This window comes from Cavia porcellus, unplaced genomic scaffold (genome assembly GCF_034190915.1).
Source record: "Cavia porcellus strain 051 isolate PalLab524CR breed Dunkin Hartley unplaced genomic scaffold, mCavPor4.1 scaffold_17, whole genome shotgun sequence".
Taxonomy (NCBI): domain Eukaryota; kingdom Metazoa; phylum Chordata; class Mammalia; order Rodentia; family Caviidae; genus Cavia; species Cavia porcellus.
This window is the reverse complement of record NW_026947500.1, coordinates 11,094,253-11,120,224: the sequence shown is the minus strand read 5'-3', so window position 1 is coordinate 11,120,224 and position 25,972 is coordinate 11,094,253. Positions and strand designations below refer to the sequence as shown.

At 36.9% G+C, this 25,972-nt stretch overlaps 1 protein-coding gene across 1 annotated transcript in view; it reads right to left on the bottom strand.

Moving 5' to 3' along the window:
* The window catches only part of Kcnmb2 (potassium calcium-activated channel subfamily M regulatory beta subunit 2), a 248,514-nt gene that overhangs the window by 8,093 nt on the left and 214,449 nt on the right, over positions 1 to 25,972 (bottom strand). The window contains exons 2-4 of the mRNA XM_063227197.1: positions 25,655 to 25,777; positions 9,555 to 9,725; positions 5,626 to 5,821 (exon numbers count right to left, since the gene is read on the bottom strand). Coding sequence (XP_063083267.1) covers positions 5,626 to 5,821; positions 9,555 to 9,725; positions 25,655 to 25,710 — 423 coding nt within the window. The 5' untranslated portion in view covers positions 25,711 to 25,777. The remainder of the gene's footprint in view (positions 1 to 5,625; positions 5,822 to 9,554; positions 9,726 to 25,654; positions 25,778 to 25,972) is intronic.

The following is a 25,972-nucleotide window of genomic DNA, read 5'->3' as shown; positions in this document are numbered from 1 at the left end:
CTAGGATCTCACAGAATCCAAATGTACGGCTACATGAAATCTAAGTGGTTCTTTGCCACTATCTGGAAATATTTTTAGTTGTCATAAATGGACAGGGGTGAGTGCCAATCATCCAGCAGGTGGAGGCTAGGGATGAGCTAACTGCCTTACCAAGGCCAGGCAGTCCACACTCCACTCTCACAGACAACATAGAATTATCACACTCCATCTCATTAGTGGTAAACTTGAGGAATTCTTGTGTAGATGTGTACAGTCTCTGGCCTTAGGTAATATGTAATACTTTGGAATGGGTGACAAAATGAAATATGATGATCAATTTGAAGTTGAAAAATAAAGAGTTGATTTATGGAATCACCTCTAAAAACAGCTGTTTTCCCTGTGACAGCTACATATAAAAATCATACAGGTATGGTATCATATTATATAGTAGAAAGTATAAGTGTTTATTTCACACTAAACTGCATTTTCAATATGCCCTTAAAGCAGATAGAAATGTTTTGGGAATCGTTGGTAGGCAAAAGAAATTTAAAGTCTAAAAGGTGATTGGGATTGAGAAATTTACAAGCAAAAATCATAGTGAGTAATAATCAGTTACTGTTTATAATTCCAGTGACAGCCTTGTGGCCAAGAGAGGCAGGAACCCTTGGGGACATTTGCAGCTGCCAGAGACCATCGTTGAGCCAATTAACAAGACTTGTCAACTTATCAGCTTAAACTGCTTTGGTTGTATCATTGACAAGAGGCTGGGCTTTGGATTTAAAGGCTAAAGAAAAAAAATGAGGGTATGAAAATTTAAAAGTAAAATCCCTTTGAATGTCTTTCTGCTAACATGCAGGCAACTTAATTGACACTTTTTTTTTTTTTTTGGTAGGGTATTGAACTCACAACCCTGCACTTACCAGGCAAGTGCTTGAACCACTGGGCTAAATCCCTGGCTTAATTGATACTCTTTTGCCTCCTGTTGTCTCATCTTCAATACCATCAGTACCACTTTATGCATCTCAAAATCACTGTGCCTATTTCTAGGTACCTGGGGACAAGACCATTATTGTGGTGAGGCTTGGAGAGGGTAACTGGAAAGGGAGGTTGAGACTTCTTATTTCTTTTTTGCTGGGAATATGCTAAATATGCTTTATGTTGCACAAAAATGCAACATGATGTTGAATAATCTTCTGACTATAGACAACTCTGTTTCAGGATGTATATTTTTAATCAAAAGCAGAGATAATCTGCAAGGAATAAAGAATTATTGGGCCATGGAAGTAGGCCGAGTGTTGGTGCATCTTCCCCAGAAGCATTTGTTAAGTGTGGAGGTAGCTGAGAACCTAAGGGGCTGGTGACAGCCTTCCCGAGTTCTGGGAGGGCATGATAACTGAAGGACAATCAGTGACTCCTGAACTCACTTTGGGTAAGACTGAAGAGCAGCTTCCTAGAGTGATGGCCAACCTAAGTACAGGCAGATCATCACAAGGACTGCAGTAGAGCTGAACATTGCAATTTATCAATTCAGAATGCAGCACTCCCAAATGGCTCATGCCCTCAGGGGCCTGGCAAGCACAAATGGAAATACTGTTTGGAGAAGATAACATTATCATGTCACCCTAAGCGTAAAGGTATTGTCATAAGTAACTTTGAATATTTGATGTCTAAAAATAAATAAAAAATTCAGGTAGTACAAGACAGTATAAAAGTCAATGAAAGAAAACGATTAGAGCAGGTATATATGGACTTCAGATACACAAATCATTAAAATAGACTTTAAAACAATTATAATTTTATTGTTTATATAAAGGACATACAAGAGAAGAGTTAGAATATTGTAAGGAAATAGAAATGATAAAGCAAATACCAAATGGATATCCTAGGACTGAAAACACAGGAAGAAAAATTAATTTAAAGGATGAAGTTAATAGATTTGCTAGAGTTGAGGGAGGAATTGCTGAACCAGAACATCTAGAATAAAACAAAGCGAGACAAAGGAAGAGAAAATAGAAACACAAGAGTGAGGCACAGAGGTGATATAATGAAAAAGTCTAGCATATGGCCAGTTAGAGTCCCAGAAGAAGACAGGAAAGTGTGAACACAAAGGCAATGTCTGATGAGATAATGACTTAGAATTTTGTACAATTGACAAAGAACATTAAAAAAAAAGGAAAAGAAACCGGGGAAATGCTAAAAAGACTCAATAGAAACAATTGCACAGTTTTCACATGAATGTGAAGCTGTATGAAACTAAGGAAAATGATCTTCAAAATAGACCAAGATTGCTTCCACAGAAGGAGAGCTCAGACTGAGGGCTGATTTCTAACCAGCGACAGTGGTGACCGGAAAACAATGGAAATCAGCAGCCAACTCAGATCTGGGCTCAGCAAATGCATCTTTCAAGAATAAAAATAAAATCAAATATTTCCAGGCAACTGAAAATTGAGAAAATTCTTTAGATCAGAAACTGCATAAAATAGATCCTAATTAGACTGTGTTTTCCAGGGGTGGGAAAAACGATTCCAGATGGAAGATTAGACATGAGGGACTGAGAAATGCTGGAAATGGAAACCAATGAGGACCGATCTGTATTAACACTTACACCCGCAACAATGTCTACGGGAGATTAAAATATTTATAGAATAAAACGATACCACTATGTAAATCGGGCAAAGAACAACTGCCGTTAAAATATTTTAATATTCTTAACTAGTGAAAGCTGCTATTGTAATCATCAGGCTAAACACTAAAAAAGGCATTAGACTAAGTAACTTCTGTGAAAATAGAAGAAGTGGGATTGTAAAAATAATTCTGTGAGGACTTTTTAAAAATGGACTCAAAGATAGTGGCTATCTTTATGAAAAAAAAATAAACCCATAAAATTGGCTCCTGTATAAAAATCATTTCCAGGCAGTTTGTACTCTACATGTGAAAGGAGAAACAGTGTGCTGCTATAAGGTAATTTAGGAGGAGACTTTATGACATTAAGTCAGGTAGATACTTATTAACAGAGCAACAAAAACGTTAAACAAAAAGGAAAAGATTGACAAAATTTAACTACATCAAAATGAAGTTGTTTGTACTCTACATGGATAGTGGAAGAACTCTTTAATGGGAAGTGATATTTTCCATGTAAATGAACAACAAAAGTTAAACAATTATTAGAAGGAAAGTATAAAAGATCAATCCAATGGAAAAAAGTAGACACTACATAAAAAATATATCCAAATGACCAATAGATCGATGAAACAGTGCTTGGCAATGTTAGTCAATGAGACTAGAAGGAAATGTCTTTATGTGAGCTCAAATTACCATTATAGATGGTATCAAGTATTGGTGAAGATTTGAAACAATATAAACTCTGAATTTGTGGGGTTGGAGGGAGTGTATATTGGTATAGGCATTTGGGAAAACCATTTGCCATTATCTATTAAATTTTAAAATACATATACTGTATGACCTAAATAGTTCATTCCCAGATTGATACCTGGTGGAAATGCAGGTGTTCATTGCCAATGAAGTATATACAATAATATCTAGGGCAGTTATTTGTAATAGCCTCAAAGTACAGAAAACTCAAAATACCTATCAATAGTAGAATTAATACATAAACTGGCAGACGTATACAGTGAAATGCAGTACAGTTACAGAGATGAACTACAATGAAATGGGACTACTCCAACAAATACGATGTGTGGATGAAACCAGATGCAAGTGAAAGAATTCTCTAAGCTTCATTTGTAAAATGTTTTATTTGTTTAATTTTTTTATTGTTTTGTGTATAATGTTTTAGAATGAGGCAAAAATTAAAATCCAGTGCATACACATATGTTTAATGCTAAAACTACAAAGAAAACTAAGAAAGCAGTAGCAGTAATGGCCAGGATGGTGATTAGCTCAGGCAGGGGTCAGAACCTGTGGTTTTTAGGAAGAGGCAAGATGGATCATGAGGTGCAGGAATTTTTGTTTTACTCCTGTAGTTACATGGTGGCATCTCTTTATAATAAACACTGGAGCTGTAGTTTTTTTATTTCATGCATATTTCTCTACTTGTGTTATAATTTGCATTTAAAAACAAAATTGTAGGGCAGATAAACCAAACAATGACCTAGGACAATGCTCAGAGCATCCAAGGTACTGGTGCTAAATATATAACCAGGACTTTTAATGGTAGCTTTATTCCCTGCTTATAGCCTAAAGAATGCATTCGCAGGGCTTTAGTGATAAAATGTCAAAATGAGGAAATGGAAATATTCCTACTTTTTGATGTCTATTCAACTTTGGCTACTTTCCAGTTCCTTGGAGATGTGAGCATTTTATAGGCATTCATCATCACAGATCAGCTTTGATTTAAAAATCTGACTTGAGGCAAGATCTTGAAAAACAAATACCTCATAAGGGAGCTGAGCTTTATAGGTTTGCAGCAGAAGATTAGGACTGTTGTTGTTTGTGGCTACTACAAATGAAAGAAAATCAGAGAAAATATTTTCAAATAATGTTCTCTGAAATATTCATTAAGGTGTGTCCTCAGAGATATTTGCAAGAATTCTTTCAAGTTATTGTAACCAAAATGCAGAATGAGTTTTCTTAGTTTGTGTCATATATGAGGAACTAATCCTATTCACTCCCAATTGTACTGAACCTCTAAACTACTGCACACTGCACTCCACAGCAGCTATAAGCAATACCATTTAAGTCTGGTAATTGTGATGCAAAAATTTTTATGGGACAAATTAGAGCACATGAAGGTTTCATCCTGTGAATATGAGCCAACTGTGTGCTTGCTCAATGGGATCAGGCTGTCTGGACACATAAACTGCTTCTGTGAATCCAAAAGCAAAAATATTTAACTGATAATGGCAGGTGGTTCTGCAGACACTTTACTGGTCATTCCAGACCTTATAAATATACATTTTATGTACAACTTTAATATAATACACATTGGTTAAGCATCTATCATGTCGACTTGAATCTATCAGTGTGGGCAAATTCAACCTCTTTGAATTTAACATATGAAGGAGACACATAGACAGACAGACAGACACACACACACACACACACACACACACACACTGACCATGGTTTGAAGGGCTACCTTGTGCTAGCTATTGTGCTTTGTCGAGCACCACATGCCCTGCTCTGTTCTAATCCTCTTAGTGACCTTGTACCATGGATCTTTGTTATTGTCTTTTTAGACAAAAGGAGGATGAGGTTCAAAAAGTCTCTTACATTCCCAACATTGCAGAACTAAGTGACAATGATTGTGGAAAAGTAAGATATAGTTTATCCTGTGGCTACCAGGTATATGACAAATATCCCATTATTTTGCTTTTGTTGGGTACATCTCTGACTAAGCTCTACTCTTACTTTGATTCATCTATTTGTAGACAAATAAGGGTACATTTATCCTTCCAAATGGAAGTCAGGCCTAAGTGGGGACCACCACAAAGTGGGGGAATGATTTGTCCATACTTTACACAGAAAATACATATTCTCCAAACAAAACAGTGAGTTGTATGAATGGAAGAGGCAAGGCCTGTTTCCTGGTGGTATTTTCCTTTGAAATGCTGGCAGAGGGGCACTTCAGAGAGTTATGACTTTGGTGTGGAGTTCTATGCGGAACGCAGCGAGCCAGCCTCCTACCTTCTGATTGATTTTCATTGTCTCTTCAGTGTGGTAGAGAAGGAGCTTTTCCCCAGAAGAAGTCAGGTTCACATACACCTGGAGGCAGGGGTACTGAGAGAGTTTCCAGCAGTCTGGACCACAGCTGAAGGAGCAATTAAAGGTTTCCGTGATGGATGCATTCAGCAAGGTGCACTGAGACTCTTCGGTCCACACACTACAGAGAAGGGAGAGTGCAAACAGGCCCATGAGCTACTGGCAAGGAAGGTGTGATTGGAGGGCTGAGTCTTTCTCAAGATTTAATGCAACCCTCCAGTGTAAAGTTCATGCTTTTGAATAGAGCAGCTTCAGGCAAACTCTAACATACCATAGACAAACTTTGAGAGTTTGCCTGAGAATTATTCAGTGATTTCTGTTGGACGTAATATTCTCCAATGCTTGATAAGTGGATGTTTTCATTTATTGAGTGTTCAAATAAGTAGAAGGCATGTTTTGAAGTAACAACCTACACTCACCCTGTATTTCTACACCGTACAAAGAGTCTTGTCAGACTCTAGTCCTTACCCCTACTAGGCTTCACTCTGTACTTCCTTCATCTCAATCCCCACTGCAGCCCAGTTTGTAGGCAGAGAAGGTACAGGGAGGATGGGAAAGATACCAAAAGAGGTGGAGTGGTTGGGGTCTAACTTGACAGATGGAAAGACAGTGATGTAGTGCCTGATGGCCATTATAGTAAGGGATTAAAATCCTTTGATTACACCAAAAGAATCATTTATTATGTGTTTTTAAAACCCTAATTGGTGCTTTTTGTAAGTTGTCTTTTGTCCTCTCAATGACTTTGTAACTTTGGTACTAATTACTTTTAATAGTGAGTTAATTAATGGTCAGAAAAATCAGGCAAAGCATAGATTAGAATACCTAGCTGATAAATGATGGAATTTGTGATTCTACCCAGTTCAGTATTTCTCTAAGGACCAGGCTTATTTTACTGAGCTTTCTTGCCATCCAATGAATGCTCTGGAAAGGAAATTTTCTATGTAGAGTAAGGATTAATAAGAATTCCCTGGGCCCACTCATCTGGAAAGATTCCATCTGCCCATTGGCCAGCTTTCATTTTAAAATACTTTTAGTCTTATGATCAAGGTTAACATTTGTAATTAGGACGTAACATACCAGAAATCAATGTTTTGCTTGTGGATACAAAATGATTACCATAGCTGGGAAAACAGCATGTTTTCCTACAGATTAATTCCCTTTTCTTTTTCTGGGTATGAATGGACAGCTCCATGTACTTTTGCAACTGTGATGTTTTATTCCACAGGCAGAGCACCAAACCTGCTCTCCACTGGTGTGGCAAATTATATTTTCCTGGAACATGGATGGTCAGATTTTGCTTATATAGTGGAGGAAAAAGCTGTAGATGGTGCTCAGCAGATGTAGGGGGCTGCAAGAGGTGTTGGAATCAGCGAATACTTGGGGGCCAGAGGCATCAGCCCTTTACAGAGAAAGAGCACAGCTGAAGGCCATCACAGAAAAAGTAGAACAGTCACAAGTGTGAAAGATGATGCCTTAATTTTAGCAAATTACTGTATTTCAGCTAGAGTTTGCTTCTAAAATGAAAGTATTAATTTAGATAGAGAAATGACTGCCACAACATGGTCTGAATTTCTTTTGGATTGAAACCTCAATTTTTCTTCTGAAAGGGTCTCATTTCTTTAAGCTGAACCACCAGGAGCTGTCCCTCACTGGTTTAGCCACACTGGGCTCTCCTGTGCTTTAAGAGTCCCATTATGGACAACGGTTACCTAGAGATACTGCTGGGATTGGTCACATGGCCTATTCAGGAGAAAGATACTTTTGTCTTACTATTTATTTATCTCCTTAACTGTTTGTAAACCTAAAAAAATATTAAAATGAAAAGTGTTCCAAATCTGTTACTTTAAAGGTTCCTGCATAGCAGTGTTCTGAGCCCTGGAAATATATTAAAATCATTTGGGGAGCTTTAAAAATTACTGAGTTGAGGGTTCCACTTCAAACCAATTTAATCTGGTCCCATTTAGGGTGAGAGTGGCAGGGCCAGGGCACCAGCATTTTAAAAGTTTCTCAGAGTTGGAATATGTTGTGGAGAAATACTGATATGGAGGGGAAAGAGAGGAGGTAGAGGATAAAAAAGGAAGGAAGGTGGGAAACGAACAGAGGCAGAAAGTGGAAGAATAGGGACTCAATCGGTGAAATGTGGGTCTGAATCTTTCCTCTGCCATATACCAGAGCTGAGCATTAGACAGATTGTCTCTCTTTTGAGCCTCAGTGTTGTCATTCCTATAATGATTTTATTCATACTTAAAGAACAGCACACAATTGAAACAATGTATAAAAAGTCTCTGGCACATAGTAGGCACTTTACTCAGGGAGATATCTTTATTGTTATTATTAAATAATATTGCAAAATACTATGTACCAGACACTTCTGAAAGTTCTTGTTAAGAAGGAAGATGAGACATCCAGGAAACTGGCAGGGTGGTAGGCAGCAGAGGAAGAGATCTCTGACAGTTGTCATCCAGACACTGGTATATAGCAACTCAAGGAAGACAAGAAGGAGGGACATGGGTCTCCTGGATCCAGGAAGGATCTGAAGTGAGAATTGAAGCCCACGGGGAGAACAAAGAGAAAACTTCAGTGAAGAAGGAGGAGGTAGGGGCACTTTCTCTCTCAGTAGGAACTCTGTGTGGGAGGGGTGGTTCAAATCTTTGGACTCATAGTGACTGCGGGCAATACCAGGGACCTCCACGGAGAGACACAGCAGTGGAAGGGAACAGTGGACATGAAGGACTGCACTAGCTGGTGGTGAGTGCTGAGGGTTCCCTTGTCCCTTGTGAGAGAGCAGCTGGCTAGGAGCCATCTTGGAGAGGGACCAGCTCAGCTGAGAACTCGGAACAACTGCTGAGTCTATCTAGCAGCTCTCAGCTGGGGTCAAGCCCACAGGAGATGTGCTGATTGCCGCAGGCTGAATGGGTCTGCTCTCAGGCTTGCTGAGATTATCCACCCCACCATAAAGCTACTGCTGGCTTGCTGGGATAAGTCAACACAGATCTGGACTCTGTCCCCATATGTTGTCTACCAGTGACAGCAAAGTCAAAACTAGAAGTGCCCCCCCCCTCTGTCTCTTGTTGGTTTGTTGTTATTGTTGTTGTTTTTATTTATTCTTCTCCATTGTTTGATCTTGTTTTTAAATGAGCATGACCATGATTTCTAGCTTTTGTGTGGTTGTTGTTCTGTTCTTCCTTTTATTTCCTTTATGTCCTCTGCACCATTTTCCCTCAGTTTGTGTGATTCCCCTTTGTCTTCTGGCTTTGACTCTAATCTCTTACTCTTCTATTTCTTCCTTAGCCCCCTTTAAATTTTCTGCTCTGAGGGTAAAATTGACATATTAAGAACTTATTTACTATATACGATTTTCTGGTTTGTTTTTAATTTTTGTCAACTCTAGGTCATATGTTAAAGGTGACATATTAATGGTTACCTCAATTTGTCATTTTCTAAACTGTGTTTGATGCCATTTTTATTGCTGATTTTATCACTTTAGCCATAGAGACATAACTGTTCTAACCAGCTGTTCCTCCTGGTACTCCAAGACTGAGATTGCCTAAGGGTCATAGAAAATACTGTGGGACCATGCTAAAGAACCAGGGGCTGGACAAGCAGGCAGTAATTCTTCATCCCCACCAAACTGAAGAGGTAGGATATTGCAAAAGACTCAAAACCCAAAAATCAGCTACACCTGGAGGACACCTTGGAGAAGTAGTATTTCCTAGGGATTCTAAATACTAGCAATAAAGCAACTCATGATGAGCAATTTACAACACTAACCCAGGAATTAAAGTAATAAAAAACAAAGGTGAGACAGATGATCTTGACGTTTGTCTACAGTACTCCAACACCCAAAGAATTACCTCTGCATATATGAGCGCAGGAGTGTGATTCCCAGCAGGAAGTACATCATGATGGAACACACCATCATGGCCAGTCCCAGGAGAATGGCCCGGTCCTCTCCAGCTTTTAGTGCTGTGACTGTTTTCCTTTTATCCAGGAGGTCGTGGTCTCTGATTTTTTGGTAGAAATTTCTGAAGGTGAAAACAACACAGTCTGATAATTAGTCAGTTAATCGGTGTGGCCTGAGAGAGAGAGTAAATTTCTACTTCCCAGAGCTAGAGACCTAGAGGAGCCCTCTGAACTTGCATTAGTGTAGTTGCATTCCAGCATGTTATCACAGCCTCCAAACACGTACACATACACCCACAGAGATGAACTCTCATTCTTTACCTTAGGGTTTATCTCTAACTGTAAATTAATTTTCATTCTCTCCATTATAAAGCAAGAAGGCAATGCCCTTGATATTCAAAGCAATGCTTTGAGTGTGTTGGCTTTACCATTTATCAAGCTGGCCATCACTGAAATATTTTACAATTTTTGAGTACCCATAATTGAATAACATTTCAAGTAAATGGCACCTCAGGAATCTGTCAACTTACTCTTTATATTCCCTCATTAGGCAGAGACAGAAGTTATTTTGTTCAACGTTTTTCTGAAGCTTGGGATTGCTTACGGTACTGTTGGTTTGAGATTTATTAGCAATGTGAAGCCGTGAGGAGAGCTGAGACCCTCTTTTCATACATGCAAGCACCCGAGTGAGTTAGAAGTGTTAGTCAAATCAAGGACTGAATCCATAACGTTTGACAGTGTCATTAGTACCTTTTTAAAAGCACATCATAAGAGGAGAAAGAATATGAGGCTGGAGTTGTATCATTTCCTGTGTTCAACCCTGATTGCACTACATCCTAGGTGTGTGATTAATAATAAATTCCTTAGCCTTTCTGATTCCCTACAAAGTGGAAACAACATTTAAATGTATTGGAACGAGATTAAATGACGGAACGAGACAACATAAGTAAATCACCTGGGAGAAGTACTGCCTCGAAGTATTTAATAAATGTTCCCAGTCACACATGGAAAGAGAAGCTATGGCTCAGTGATATAAATGTTAGAGCACCCTAAAATTGTTATCATCCTCCAAAAGATTTCTAAAGGACAGAATGGTGAGGAAATAAATGGTGTAGAAAGTTTTGGAATGGAGGGCTGGATTTAAAGAAGGATAAGGCAGGCAATCATGAAAAAAATCCACAGTTCTGGGTGCTCAGGGAAATGCGTGAGATACATAGGTATGGAGGCGATGCCTTAGGAGTTACAGGAGGTTGGTGACCAAAGGACAGCTCAGGCTTTCCCAGCTTCTACTTTAATAAGGGAGCTTTAGAATATAGAGTAATGGAAATGGGGAAAGTCACGGGCTAATGGGGTCTATAAATGCAGAGGAGGACAAATAGCATGTTAAAAATCAAAAAGGAAGTTCTTAAATCATATTTTCAGTTTTAAACTAAAAGGCAATATGCACATGTTTCTTGGGAAAGAAATCACAATAGAATCTAACATGGAACTTTGCAAGGAATGACTTCAGTCTGTTTCTCCTGTTTGTACAATTGTCTGTCTATTCGGGGCTCATGTTTAATTTTATGCTCCACAATGGCTTTTACTGGTATTTATGGCCAAAATTTGTTCTGATTGGTTGGTCTGTTCTGGGCTGATTGTTAAATATTTTGATTCTTTATAAAGGTGGGATAGTGTGTATGCATTTGATAGATTTCCAGAAGGGACTAAGGTGGAATGTTTATGTGCATAAAGCTCACTGATTGGCTATTGTTACCATCATTACTTTAAAGTTCTCTTTGTGGAAGTTTATAGTAATCCTACTGTTTCCTTGGGGAGTGGGTACATTGTAAGAGGAGAGTCACAAATGAACAGATGCCTTTGTTCATCTTTTTATAGTCACCATTCATTGTCAGCTGCTTATTTTCATTGTCAGAGGCCTGGAGAGATCATATTTTTCATTATTTTCCAGTTCCCAAGGCTATTGCAATTGGACCGACTGATTTGCCCTCCTTTTGAGTTCCATAGACTGCCAATGACCCGCCCCCTAAATTTTCCTATTCTTTTTTGAGACTTTCTTTGGAAATTGTAGGATTAACTAAAAGCTCTCTAAACATTACCCTTTATGAACTTGAAAAAACTTGTGCCCGTTAGCAATAAAAGCCAGTTGGTAGAAAGACTTTTGAAGCAGAAAAAGACAGGCTGAGGCTGAGTGGCTTCAAAGACCTGCTGTAAAATAATAATCTCTTGTTACTTTGCTAATATTATTTATCAACATGTATTTAACTCTGATGGCTGCCACTGAAATTTGCATTTCCCAGCGATGGAAGCCATCGCTGTATCCTCAAAGTTCTAGAATATTAGACTGTCATGTAGCATCGCTTTATCAGTCTATACTGGCAAAATAGATGCAATACAATCAATCAGTTTTGTCACCAGAACAAGAAGCATATGAAAATGATTCAAACAGGTAATTTACAAACAAATCACAATTTCAAAATAGCTAACAAATCTTCTTTATATGCTCTAGAATGTATAGCAATGTGGCAAAATGATTGGTTTCTACCTGGCGCATGGGCCCCTGGGAAATCAGGACATTGCCGTGCAAAATGAAAGTGTAAGGTGGGTGGAGTCCATCAATAATTAATGGATAAATAAAGAAATGAAGGAATAATTTGGAATGGCAAATAGTTTAAATTAGGACTACAAGTTTGTCTTGAGTATTGGGAATCTCTTGTTTCTGGGTTGGGACCCTGCTTGATAAGAAGAAAAATATGCAAGTAAATGTCAAGATAGGGTAGTTCGTTCAGTGACAAGAGTTAGTCACAGAGCTTAATGAGAATGCAGGAGATGGTCAATTTCTTCAGTTCAAGGAAATGGGACAGAAAATAAGGGTTGAGCTTAGGGAAGGTTTCCTGGAGGAGTAATATCTTAGACGGAATCTTTAAGGTTGATTCAGAGTTAACCAAGTAAGACAAGGAGTTGAGGGCACTTTGGTAGAAGGAACCACATAAACGAAGGGACGGAGACTTGATAATTGCATAGTGAGTATCAGAAACATGTCAGTACCCCTGGGATGCGTGTGAGACAGATGAAATGGGAAGATATATTTGGAAAGGTAGGTGGGTCATGAAGGATTTTGTAAGTCATCCCAAAGAGCTTAGCCTTTATTCTGTAGTTCCCGGGAAGCTGTTGGAGGGTGATATGCTCAGAACTGAGTTACAGAATAATCACTGTGGCTGCTGTGTGGAGATTAGGTTAGAAACAGAATGAGACATAAATCAGAGAGAAATGAGAGATTGTTTTAATTGTTTTGGCAAAAAGTGAAGAGTCTAGATCCAAAATCAAGACAGGATAGAGAGAAAAAGATATACAGAGAAAACATCTTCAGGCTTTGCTGATTATTTGACCTGGTATGCCTTGGCCTTCCAGTGTCCAGATAGTAAGTCTCAGTTGGGAAAGAAAATGTCCACAACCTGAGTCAAATGGGTTAGTTAAGTGATGCTTTCTATACTCAGTGTCTTCAGTGGATTATGGGAAGAGCATGATACTGTATTTTGGGCCTCATTCTTGGGGGGCTACTGTGCCACCGCTAGCAATGGTGATATTTCATTTCCCTTTGGCCTTTTGGCTCTGTCTTCTATGAATTTGCCCTAGAGGAATAAGATGTAGGGTGTGATGATGTGAGGAATGAGGGAAGGAAGGCCAACACAATTCACTAAAGTAGGAAGTTTGGGAGAAAGAATGAGCCTATGGCATGGCTACAAATTCTGTTTTAGATACCTGTCCTGTCCAGTAGTAGAGGGAAGGAATTCTACTTTATATCCTTGAAGTAAATAGCATCCTGGTATCTTCCCAAAGTAATAATTTTAAGCCTTGTTGAGGTAGTTTTGCTATATAAGTCAGTATTTGTACATGTTGAAAATAACAAATAAATACAAGCAGGGTTTACTACATGTACAGGGTACATTCTACCCAAGTCCTTTTGGAGAAGGGAGTTAATACATCTTCAGGGAAAGTCCAAGTATAATGGAGGCTTTTGTGAATTATTTTGTGTACAAGAGATTTTCAATTTTCCAATAAAGCTTTATTTTTACATCAAGCAAATTTCAGTATAGTACAGTTTTATTCTGACTCCATGTTTGGATCATTTAAAATTTTTTATATTAGGAATCAGCCTATAACCCATAAGAAAATTAGCTATGAGGCTATTTACATAGAAAAGTTGATAAAATGATTAAAAATTATAAGAAAGATTTTCTCCTTGGCCTTCACACTTTGAAATTCAGATTCCTTGGTATTCATCTGTCCTCTGGGGAGAAAAGAATTAAGGTTTAGGTGAGGAACAGGCCACATATAAATTCATTTTTAATTTGTTAGTCAACATTTTTTTTTTTTTTTTTTTTTGTCTTTTTCCTTGTTATCGGTACCGGGGATCGAACTCACGACTGCCTGCTTGCAAGGCAGGCACTTATGCCGCTGAGCTAAATCCCCAGCCCCTTGCCAACATTTTTGAACCTTCATAAGTGGAAGTACAATGTGCTAAGTTCTGGGGACATAAAATAAGGGAGCTGCGTGAGGTATGAATTTTACAGGGGAATGTGTCTAACTACAAGACGGTGCCAAAAAGAGAAGGTCAATTGGTCTGAACTAGTCTGTCAAAGGATCAGTTACTGAATGGCTAATTCATCAAGAGCTAATTTGTTAAAGATCAGTTAATTAAGTATATATAATTTGTCTCCTTTACCATACTTACATGTTTAATGGAGATTTATTTTATGGAACTGTTCTTAAATATAGCAAATGAGTATGAGTAAGTTTTTCTTATGACTTGTGACCACTAATCCTAGTATGTCAGCTCTCTTGAATTAAGAACTGCCTAGTGGATTCATAGAGCTCCTCAGGTACTATCTATGTGGCCCCATTTGTTCCTTTCCTGTGCTGTTCGCCTGCTCTGAATCCAGCCACTATGAACCAAAGAGCTTTGCTCTGCCATGCCCTTCTGCCAAGGAGTTCTTGCCTTGGAGCCAAATGACTATGGATAGAATCTCCCCAAACTGTAAGATAAATTAAACATTTATATTTATATTCTGAGTGTCAGGAATTAGGTCCAACGGTTGGAAAACAAACTAATACATGAATGTTTTAAACAATATTTAAGAATACATTTTGTCATAAAGTATGCTCTCCTCATGAATATATTCTTTTTAGTAGTATTTTAAGATGAGTTTGATTTTTTTTAAAGCTAAGTTTCCTAGTGAGGCTCAGTCTCTTTATAAGTATATTCTGATGAATATATTCATAGATATGTCCTTCTTGAATATGTGTATAAATATATTCTTTTAATAACTATTTTAAAAATTAGCATTTCATTTGGGAGTCTTTCAGGTTATGCTGATTTTTTCAAATTCATTTTTAGAGTCATTTTCTGTTTCACTAACATTTTGGCATCATTGGTTCTTGCATAATTTCATATTATGACCTCTGGATGGATTTAACTTATCAATGAACCAAAACTGTTTCTTTTAGCTATTTACAAGGTGATAGTAGTTGATCTTGAATGGAAATTTTTAACAGCTTTTTGAAAAGTTAGTGAAATTTTTATGTGAACAGTTTTTATTTTGTTCCTAGGTCATCATTTTACCTAATGCTTAATTTGTCTCTGCTTTGGTTGTGTTGTTGCCACCACAGGAAACTAAGTGAGAATAGTGGGACCCTCTGTTGGGGAGAATTTAAAGGAAAAATGAACAAAATGGTTTGTTGATTTAGAGAGCAGGGGGAAGAGGGGACTAGGGGACAGAAAGAGAAGGAGAGGATGGTCAAAGATGGCTTGAGGGAGGATCAGATGACAGAGAGAGGAGGGAACTGGACTCACAAGGTATTTGGGGCATAGAGAAGGGAAGGCAGAGGGGCAGAGAGCTGGGAGACAATGCTTATATGATCAAAAGATTGGGGAGAGCTTAGCCTCCCCAAATATGGACCTCCATGACCTAACTGGTTCCTGTAATTTTGCTATCAGTTTGATGTGTATTATGATAGAACTATGTAGGGTTATAATTTTCATACACAATTTTTGGTACATGCCCAAATTTAATATAAGTTCATCATAATGATTGGCAAATGGAGTTTTAGAAAACTGGCTTCAGGCAAATTGGGTATCATCTTGATATGAACATGCAGTGAATCCATGGCAGATAAGTTGCCCTAGAGCTATGGTTTATAAGCGTCAAGGTGATTTTGAAGACAGCTATTTTGGATAGTGCCATCGTTTTATGTAAGTGGCGATGATTAAGGTTCCTTGACAGGGTGAATTGAGTCTTGGATGAGCAAAATATCCAGAAGAGGAAGAATATTTGGGAAGAATATGAGAGAATCAGAGATAGTAAGTGTGGCTGGATTCCACGGGGATGGCAGGCAGTTAGTTAGTAAGAATTCCAGCAAGTGCAATGATTAGATTTGCACTTCGGCAAGATTGCTTGTGTTAGTGCGGTTGGTTGTTGGTAAGGTTTACAAAGAGAGGCAGAGACTGATTTTGAAGGTCTTCTAGTATTTTCAGTATTGGGTAAAGAGGGATTAGAAAAAGAAGACAGAGAAGATAAACATTTAGATCTGGGCATCCTTTGTATCCAGAACTAACCCAGAACACTGAGTTTTAAGTAATGAGAGAATAAAAAAGTTAGCTTGGATACTAGAACATAAAAAGGGGAAGAAAACAAGTTTGCAAAGGGTCCTGACCCTGTCAGAGAAGTGAGAGGGCACCTTGTGGGTGTGTAGGAAAGAGAAGTAGGGAAGATTTGGATCAGAAGTGAACATTTGGATTTATCTGAAATTATTCGATTGAGGGCTTTTTGGGAATTTCGGGAATACTCAACATACTGTATAATTTATATTTATGCCTAATTTATATTTTGACCCAATGAATTCTGAGTTGCTCAAGAGTTAGGCCACATTCACCTTTGAAAGGCCCAGTCTCTTCCATTTATTAGGCTCATCAAATACGTTTTCACATGGACTGGAAATAGGTATAGGAAGCCTAGGTTGAGAGGCAGCAGGCATACAAAAGCTGAGAGGTCAATTAAAGCCAAATAAATCAGGGGACTGTGGCTTGAACGAGCTTCTGACTTTCCTCCTCTCTTCAGTGTCCACTGGACACTACCTCTGGGTTTAGTATTTTCTCAGAAAAACATTCAAATTTTCCAGGGGTCAAGAGCTCTTGTTCTCAACTTTAAGGCACAGCGCCCTTTAGTTGCATCTCATGAGATGAAGCTGTGGATTGCTGAATGCCTTGTGAGTTGGAATGAGCAGAGCAGAGCTTCTTAGGTTTATGGCTCAGGAGAGCCCTGTGCAAAGCAGGCATGGCACTGATAAACAGGCATTATTCTGTCTTCTGTCCTCCAGAGCCTTCCATATTTTTGCAATGAGCTTATTTATATGTGCATCCTTATTCTCTGTTAGTTCCAGATTTCACAGAGCCAGTAGGTATATATTTCATGGTTCGATTATATAAGTTTAATCATAGTCTTTTCAGTCTTTGCATATGTACATTTCTTGGTAATAATGTGGTTCTGAATTTGAGAAGAAATGATAGTATTCTTAATATAGTCATTAACATGAAGGTTTTGCTCATGAATTTAATATTATTATTGCCAAATTATGAATTCATGGGAATCCTGAGGAAGCCTTTCCATTTTATGGCTCATGTTTTATGAATAAAACAGTAAAGGTGGGAGCAAAGTTAGGAAAACAACCAGGAGTAGTTTTTTTTTCAGTCCTGCCTTTGGCTGATCGTATCACACATTTTCTCAGCAGTATCCCCAACATGTTAATTCTTACTTATTTTTACCTGACCTGCTAGCATGTTAAGTTTTATAAAAGATGGTAGTGAAAATGTAGAAAGAAAAATAAAGCTATGTAAATCACTTAGATAGGTTAGGGACCTCTCTAACCTAACTTTCACAAGTATTTCCCTTAGTTATCACTTTACTTGGCTTCAGTGCAATAATGGCAGAGATAAATCATGAAAAATAACTAGAAGAATTACATATGCACAGAGTAGAAAGGAGATGAAATAGCTCAGGGATTATGGAATGAAATCTGATTAGTAATTAGGAAGCATTTAGAACTGAATGAGAATGGAAACTATTATAAAGCATCCAGTGGATACAGTAAAGGCAGTAAATAGAAACATGTAGTTTTAAGTAGTTAGAGAAGAAAAAAGCCTGAAAATTAATACACTAGGCACCCAATTTAGGAAGTTGTAAAGAAGTTAATAGAATTTTCTAAAGGAAAATATAAGGGAAGAAATAAACATGAACAGCAATAAATAGAGGATAATTAAAAGATCAATGGACTAAAAAAGTTCATTTTATTTAAAGCCTAGAGAAATAGGCAAATCTTTGCCAAAACCGAGAGTGATGATAATAGAGAAGACTTAAATGAAAATCTGGAGTTAAAAACCGTGACTACAACATAGACTAGAAAGAGAATATTTAACACAAGATTATAACGAGATATTTAGAAATTTAGAAGTATATAATTTACTGAGATAGAGAGTAAACTTTCACAAATCTATGACTTTCTGAAACTGATAACTAGAGAACTGAGATAATCCTAAATCATAAAAATAAATTTAAAAATTGCCGTAATGGGAATATTGAGTTCTTAGTATTTATAGCTGATGTTATATAGATAATTTCAGGGCATAAAAATGATGGAATCTATTATAACCTATTTATGAGTTTGGCAAATGTTTCAAAATTAATTTTATTGGTACATTTTACATATACATAGTGATAACATTCATTATAGGGAATTCGTGTCTTTTTTCTCCATTTTCCCCCTTCCTCTCATTATTTACAAAAGCTTTACTTCCATTTTTTCCTTCTATTCTGTTTTTTACTCTTTTCTTCCTTTCTTTCCACCCTTTCTCTCCCTAGTTCCCTTTCTCATTTGAATATTTTCTTCCTATTTCATAGTATTTATTATTCATTTTGGTCCTTACTTAAGCTTTTTGTTTCCCACACCAGAGAAACCATGTGATATTTGAATATGTGTGTCCAGTTTATTTCACTTAGGAGTATGGTCTCAAGGTGCATCTATTTACTTAGAAACGTCTCGGCTTTATCCTTCTTTCTGGCAGAGTAGCACCCCAGCGTATAAAAATCACAGCTTCTTTGTCCATTTATTGGTTGGTGAGCATTTGGGCTGTTAGTTTGAGAAATAGCTGGAAATTCTAATTTTATGGGTTGTCTTTTCACTCTGTTGGTGATTTCTTTTGCTGTGCAAGTGCTTTTTAATAAGATCCAACCAAACCTATTTGTGAACATGGCAAATTTTGACACCAAAACCAAATCAGAGCAACACACAAAAAATTATAAGCCTGAATTATTCAAACATATATGAAAAGTTTGGAAAACAAAGTTAGCTCACAAAATCTAAAAATATATAAAAATGAAAATATATGATAATCAGGTTAAGGCTATCCTAAGAATGTATTATTGATTATAATTTGGTTTCCTATTAATGAAATGTTTTGTGCAAACACTAAAATGATCACATGTTACTATAACAAATACAGAGAAACATGTTTGATAAAAATTAATATTATGAGATTCTTGATAACATTAGAAATAGATAAAAATCCTTATGTATTAAAGGATATAGAGGCATTATCTATAGCAAAATTGACGCAATGCTGTAAGAATCCATTATATGAGCAGAAATAAATCAGAAAAGCTCACTATTATCTGTTTTATTTTTCATTTACTAATTAGTATAATAGTATAATAATTTTTATTTATTAGTGTAATAGTAAAATAAATAAATGTTATATTAACTGATAAAAAGAAAACAAATGTGTTATTCACCAATGTTATAATTATGAAGAAAATACAAAAGAATCTATAAACTATTAATAAAATTTAACATTGCTATCAAAACAAAAATGAATATACATTAGTCAATTGCCTTTCCACGTATCAACAAAGCAAGTAAATGTATTTAAACATCAAAATAAAGGGAATAAATCAATCAACTACGTGAAGTTCTCTTTGGAGAAATGATGAACTTTTTAAAGAAGGTGTTAATTTTAAAAAGCTATTTCTTCCTAAAATACTGAAGAGTGATGAGCTAAAGTCAGTTTAAATGCAAGCAGTGCCTGCCTTTGCTCCACTTGTCCAAAGGCAGTGGAAAGATTACTAGAGCAAAAGATCTCTCTGTCCCTCCACCCTCTTCCCCTCCTAAGGACACAGTGTAAATCCTTTACTGGAGCCCGTCTTAGCGGCTCAGAATTGGCTCTGGCAGGCAGGAGCATCTGCAGCAGACTATGCAGTTAGTTTCTTCCCAGTCTTCCTGCCTTAGAGAGGCTGGACCTGCTCTCTGCTTTGTCCTGTCACCTTTCCAAAATTCATTGCTCTTTGGTAAAGTGCTTTAAAGACAGACTTCCCAGCCACTGTTTGCAAATTATTTTTGTCCCTTTTGATGTGCACAGCTAGGTGTTAATAATTTTGGTTGTTTTTTCTCTTGCTAATCTTTTTTTTGCTATAGGAATCTGTCCCAACTAAATATTTACATGGGTTAAGAAGAGAATTGTTTCTCTTTTCTTCAGAGAAAAGACTAAAATCAAGTAGAAATTAGTTTTATTTATTCTAGAGAAAGTCGATAATGTAAAGACATAAATTTAAATTCCAATGAGGTTTCTAAGGTTTTTGGAAGTGTGGTAAACTTGAAAAATTTGTTCTAAAATTTAGATAAAATACAAATGGTAAAGACTAGCAATAATACTCTTGATTAATAGAACAACACAGGTGATTTTTCCTATCACATGTCAAGATTTATTGCAATGCAAAAGTGCACAGACTCAGTTGTGGTATCTGTCTTGGGTAAGCACAAGTGATCAGTAGACCACAACAGAGATCCAGAAAAATATCCATGTATACAGGGAAATATTATGTATAATACACATATGCTTTTAGTTAATGAGGAGAGGCTAAGTTATCCAATAAATGACACTAGAGCAATTGATTATCTGTTTTTAAAAAAATTATATGTCTACTTCACACCTAACACAAAAGTCAGTTCCTGATGTTAGAGATTTAATTGTGAAAGGTAACACTAGAAATATTTATGAAACTGAATGAAGAAAAGCCTTTTGAGCTTGGAGTAGTACAAAATTTCAAAATGTTCAAAATGGGTCATTTTATATATTAAAATTAAGGAATATATTCACCAAAAGACATTGTGAAGTGCAAAGACAAGCCACAAACTGGAAATGATTTTACGTATAGTGCAAGATTTATATTGACTGATATATATGTATAATTCCCACAAATCTGTAAGAAAAAGAATACAGTAGAAAAATGGGCAAAGATTTAAACAGTCACATCACAAAAAAAGGACTAAGAAAATAAGCTCAATATCATTACCAATCTGAGAGATTAGAATTAAAGTCATGGTACCTTCTACATTGAGGAAAAAAGGCTTTCACACAGTATACAAATGTGTAGAGTGATGGGATCACATTTGTGGCTGCTTTGTAAAGCAGCTGTATTATTGGGTAAAGTTGAAAGCACATTAACTTTTGAGCCAACCATTCCCATGTTACAATGCTACGAGGTGCTTGTATATATGTCCCCGGAAACATGAACAAGTATTACAGCAACATTGCTGATGGTGATGAAAGAAGTGAATATAATGCAAATATCCATTAATAGGATGAATAATCATGTTATATTCATATCATGGGATACTACACAGCAGAGAACGAACTATAATTACTGACATTAGCATTGATGAATCATAGTGATGCTGTATTTGGTGACAAAAATAGGTTGAAAGACAATGCACATGGCATGATTCCATTTGTATAAGCCCCCAAAGACTCAGAAGTAAATGTATTGTTTTTTAAAAATTATTTACGGGAACAGATTATATAATGCAAGATGTAAGGAACAAATACTCTGAGGAAGAGACGCTGAGAAACCCGAGGCTTATTTTGTAGCATTATAATATAAATTCTAGCAATCTATTGTTCGCTTATTAGAATGACATTGGACTGGTTTCTTGAGTTCAACTTCAGCATATGTAGAGATGGGGACGACTATCACAAAGAGAATGAGAGATGCGATGGTAGTTGCTATTGTCTTCCCTAATTTGGAACTTGAGGACCTAAAAAGACTTCATCATCCTGTAATGATTTGATTAGTTCTATAATATGCAATAAGTATATAAAGTGGGTGAAGATAGGGACAACTATTTGTAAGAAGATAGAGACAGTTAGATAATGAAGATCTCCAGTGGACTTGCTTTGAAATCTGTATTTCTTTAAATTGTTTTTTATTTTTTTTTAAATGTTCTGTTCTGTTTTGATATGGTTAATCTTACCCTCTTTGAGATGTAAAACAAATGTGGAGGACTGATAATCATATTACGGAGCTTTTGTTCGATCATAGAGCAGAATGGTTTGTAGGGTCACTTTTTTGAATGTCATTCTAAATACTTTAATTCTATAACCTGAACAGCTATTTCGAAGATGACAATTTGTAACTTATCAACTGGCAATTTCTTACCTTGTGTTTGTCTGTAATTTTGTATTATTTCTACCCTTTTTTTTTTATCTCCATGTATTTTTTTTTTTTTTCGTTTCCTTTTCTTAAAAAAAAAAGACTCAAACGTCATAAAGTCATGAAGAAAAGCAAGAGAACGGTAAACATAGAATTCAGGATAATGGTTATTGCTGAGTGTAGGGTGGGGTACGGATTAGGGTGCTATTAGGGATGTATTCTCCAGGACTTCAAAAATTCTAACTGCTTCATTTTTAATAAGCACACAGGTGTTCATGATATCATTTTTGTATGTTGATACATGTGATGCATATTCCTTTGGATCAGTTCAATGTTTAATAAAACAAACTAAAGAATATTTGATAAAGAGTTTTCAATGTTCTTAGCTCAACAACTTATCTTTTTCTGATGTAAACAAAGAATTATTGTTGTTGTTTACTTTGCACCTGCAATTTAGGGATTAAAGTACGCTTACTTAACAAGAAAATTTGTTTAGAGAAGAAAACAGTATCTTTCATGTTATTGGTCTTGGGGAAGAGGATGAGGATACAAATGACTGTTCCGCACATAGCAGATGATCAGCAAAGGGCTGGCTTGCAGTTAAAATTATGAAAAAGAAAGCAGAGTTGGCTTCAGCTTCCTCTGATGAACAGAACACTTGGTTCAGAGTTTTCAGTGAATGTTTTCTTCCACTTAGTTGCTGTGACTGCCCGTAGGTTGGTTTTTGGGGACTCTACTGTTTCAGGAAACCCAATACCCAGACAGTTTGGCTCAGAGGTCAGGAAGGAGCAGCGTAGAGTGGGGTGAGGCGTTTTGGTTGCCTGGACTCTGGGATGGCAGCAGGAACCCAGCTAGAGAAATCGGGTATGCACAGAGCTCAGGTTTACAGGTGGAGGAACGGAGGGTGAACAATTATCAGCAATTTGGGGCAGTGCTGCCAGACACTCTAATTTATTTCTAAGTAATCAACCCAAAGACCTTAATTATCTTGATTCATTATCGGCCACCATCATCTTCATTATAACCATGATGACTGCTATCAAAGCCAGTTTGAAAACTGAGTCTATCTCTCAAGAGTTTGTGAGCCAGGAAGAAAAGATGAAGCTTGATGAAGAAAGGCGAAGACATGAAGTGAAATGACATTAAACCAGGGATACTGGCTTAGTGTGAGATTCTAGAGCCTGTGTTTGTTGACCGCGTTTCTTCTGCTTCTGTAAACTGTACGGGCCAAAGCTATACAGACTGATTTCCTAAGCGCTGCTACCTTTGTGTCATAAACAAAGCTTGTTGACAGTGATTTATTTTTGGTCAACATTTTAATTATTTTAAATCTCATAGTTACTGAAAACATCTTTGAAAGTAGAAAGATTAAAACAGTAATTTAAATGTTACAGAATCGTATTGATGCAGTACACGAAGCTAATGTTTGGTTTCTTTAAACTGCACAAATATTGCTGATACATCAATCATATATTCATTTTGTTTAATGTGTAGTTTTCAGTTATATGTTGACAGTTTTCTCTGTAGGGTTGGCTGTTCCCTGCTGTTTCAAATATCCTATTTTTGACAAGAGCTTGTATAGGCTGAGGGCTGCAGGGAAAAAGCACAAGTTTTTATTATGATCCTGATTTCATCACTAGTTAGTTATTGTACTTTCTGAAGTTATTTAAAGTCAGAGAGCCTCTACTTTCTCATCTATAAAGTGGGTACAATAATACCCACTATATTTTATGTGGCACATATAGTATACAGTAATTGCTTCTTAAATGTTAATTCTTTTGTAGAAAAATGTAAAACTGTAATTATTTGAAAAAAGTGAATAAAAGGTGAAAGGCATAGATTGTCATTCACCTGCCTGAGAAAGCCTCCAGCATTTCAGGAGGGCTGACCCTATATAGTCATGATAGCCCTGTGGGGGGCACCAAACTGTGGGACATGGATCTGACCCCTCAGTGGCAGGACTAGACTTCCAAGGACTTTGAGGGCTCCACGAATTTGAATTTGTCCCTTGTCTTTGGACCTTCACTGATGATGTCCTTTTTTTAAAAAAAAGGAAATGAGAAAATCAAATACACAATGTAGAATTTTCAAGTCACATGAAATTTTAAAGTGTTAAAGGTCATACTGAAAGATAATTCAATGTGAAAACAACTCAAGCATGTAGGAAAAGCAAGTAAAAGCCTAGATATGAACAAAGAAAGCAACTTTTCAGATTACATTTGGTATCATGATGAACATTGGGGCTTTGTTCAAATCTAGTTCCTTTCTAGTCCATAATTTTCCTTAAACATTATATAATTATTTTTCATCATTAAGGAAACATAACATATTACATGGCATTTAGAAAATGGGGAAATGAAAAACACAATTTTCCTTTCAGACTGTTGCCTATGTATTTTTTTAGTGATCTCATTCATACTTGGTTTGTAGTTTTTTAAATTCACTGGTTTTTAGTTAATATTCTGTAAAGCATTTGAAAGGTGCTAAGGGCCATACTAGAGTCTATTATATATTAACAGATTTTTCACTGTGAATATTGAAGTAGCTTCCAGATTTTTACTGTAATAGGTCATTATTGTGAAGATCAACTCTGCTTTTGGAAATTTTTAAAGGATTTGAATGATTAGGTCATTTCAGGTTTTCTGAAGAATACGAGCTCTCAAAACAATATCCAAGTCTCTTAGGTCCTTTTCTTTTTGCCCAGCACCATTTATCAATCCTGATTTCTATCAGGTTCTGCCCAGTGTGTGACTTGCTTAACTTGCAATATGCTGTTAAAGGCACTTATATTTAAAATTTAGCTTCACCTGAACCAAGTCCCAGCATAAGGTCAATGAGAAAGAGAAATGTGTGGGAGAAGGAAGCAAATCAAAAGAAACAAAATATTTGACAATGGTTATAGAATTTGATAAACACATTCACTCCCTACGTCCAAATGAGGGTGTTTAATTGAGCTGTGTAATTGTTATCTGGGTCTTCATTAACACAACCTTTGCTCTCTTATTTTTTTAATTCCTCTATTTCATCCCTCCTTTGAGTCTCTTCCAAGGATTTGAGGGCTCCATGAATGTCTCCCGTGTCTTTGGACCTCTTCGCAATTTCTGCTGTCCTTCCTTACTGTCTTCTCAGTGCCCAGAAATGTGACTTTCACCATGTTAGTTATTACATTGACATCTACTGTTGCCAGGTACAAAGCAAGGTTTTGGAAATCCAACAGAGTGTAACACAAAGTTTCTCTGGATAAAGGGAATGATTCGGAGATTCTGATTGGATATGTGGAGGCAGAGCTAGAGTTGTGCAGAGCGGGTGTTTGTGTATGTGTGTGTGTGTATGGAGGGCATTTCTAAGAAGGAACAGTGGGTGTGTGCAAACTCTGAGGAAGAGGAAGGCCAAAGTCTCTGCAACCCTACCCCACTAGTGTAGGGCCCATCCCTACATTTCAAAACGTATCACTCAGCTGCCTATGGCATCCTTTCAAGATCTAAAAATTCCCGGCATTCCAGTGCATTTACCTTTTCTCATCATGTCTGTAAGAGGAAGAAGTCCGACCACTGGTCCATATGAACATCTTAAAGGATGTAGGTCCAGGGGCTCCTTTCCTTATGGTAGAAGTCCTGGAGGAATGGCAAAAAGACCTAGGAGAGGAACACACTGAAGTTAAATCCATTTCTTTGAGTTTTGGAGCTCTGTATTAATATCAACCAGTAGCCCTCAACATATTGGCTGTCTTAGACGATGCTAGATATTTGATGCCAGAAGGGTGGTGGCTCTCAATCTTGGCTGTACAATAAAATCAACTGCGAGTCTCAGAGGACATGAAGCCTTTAAAA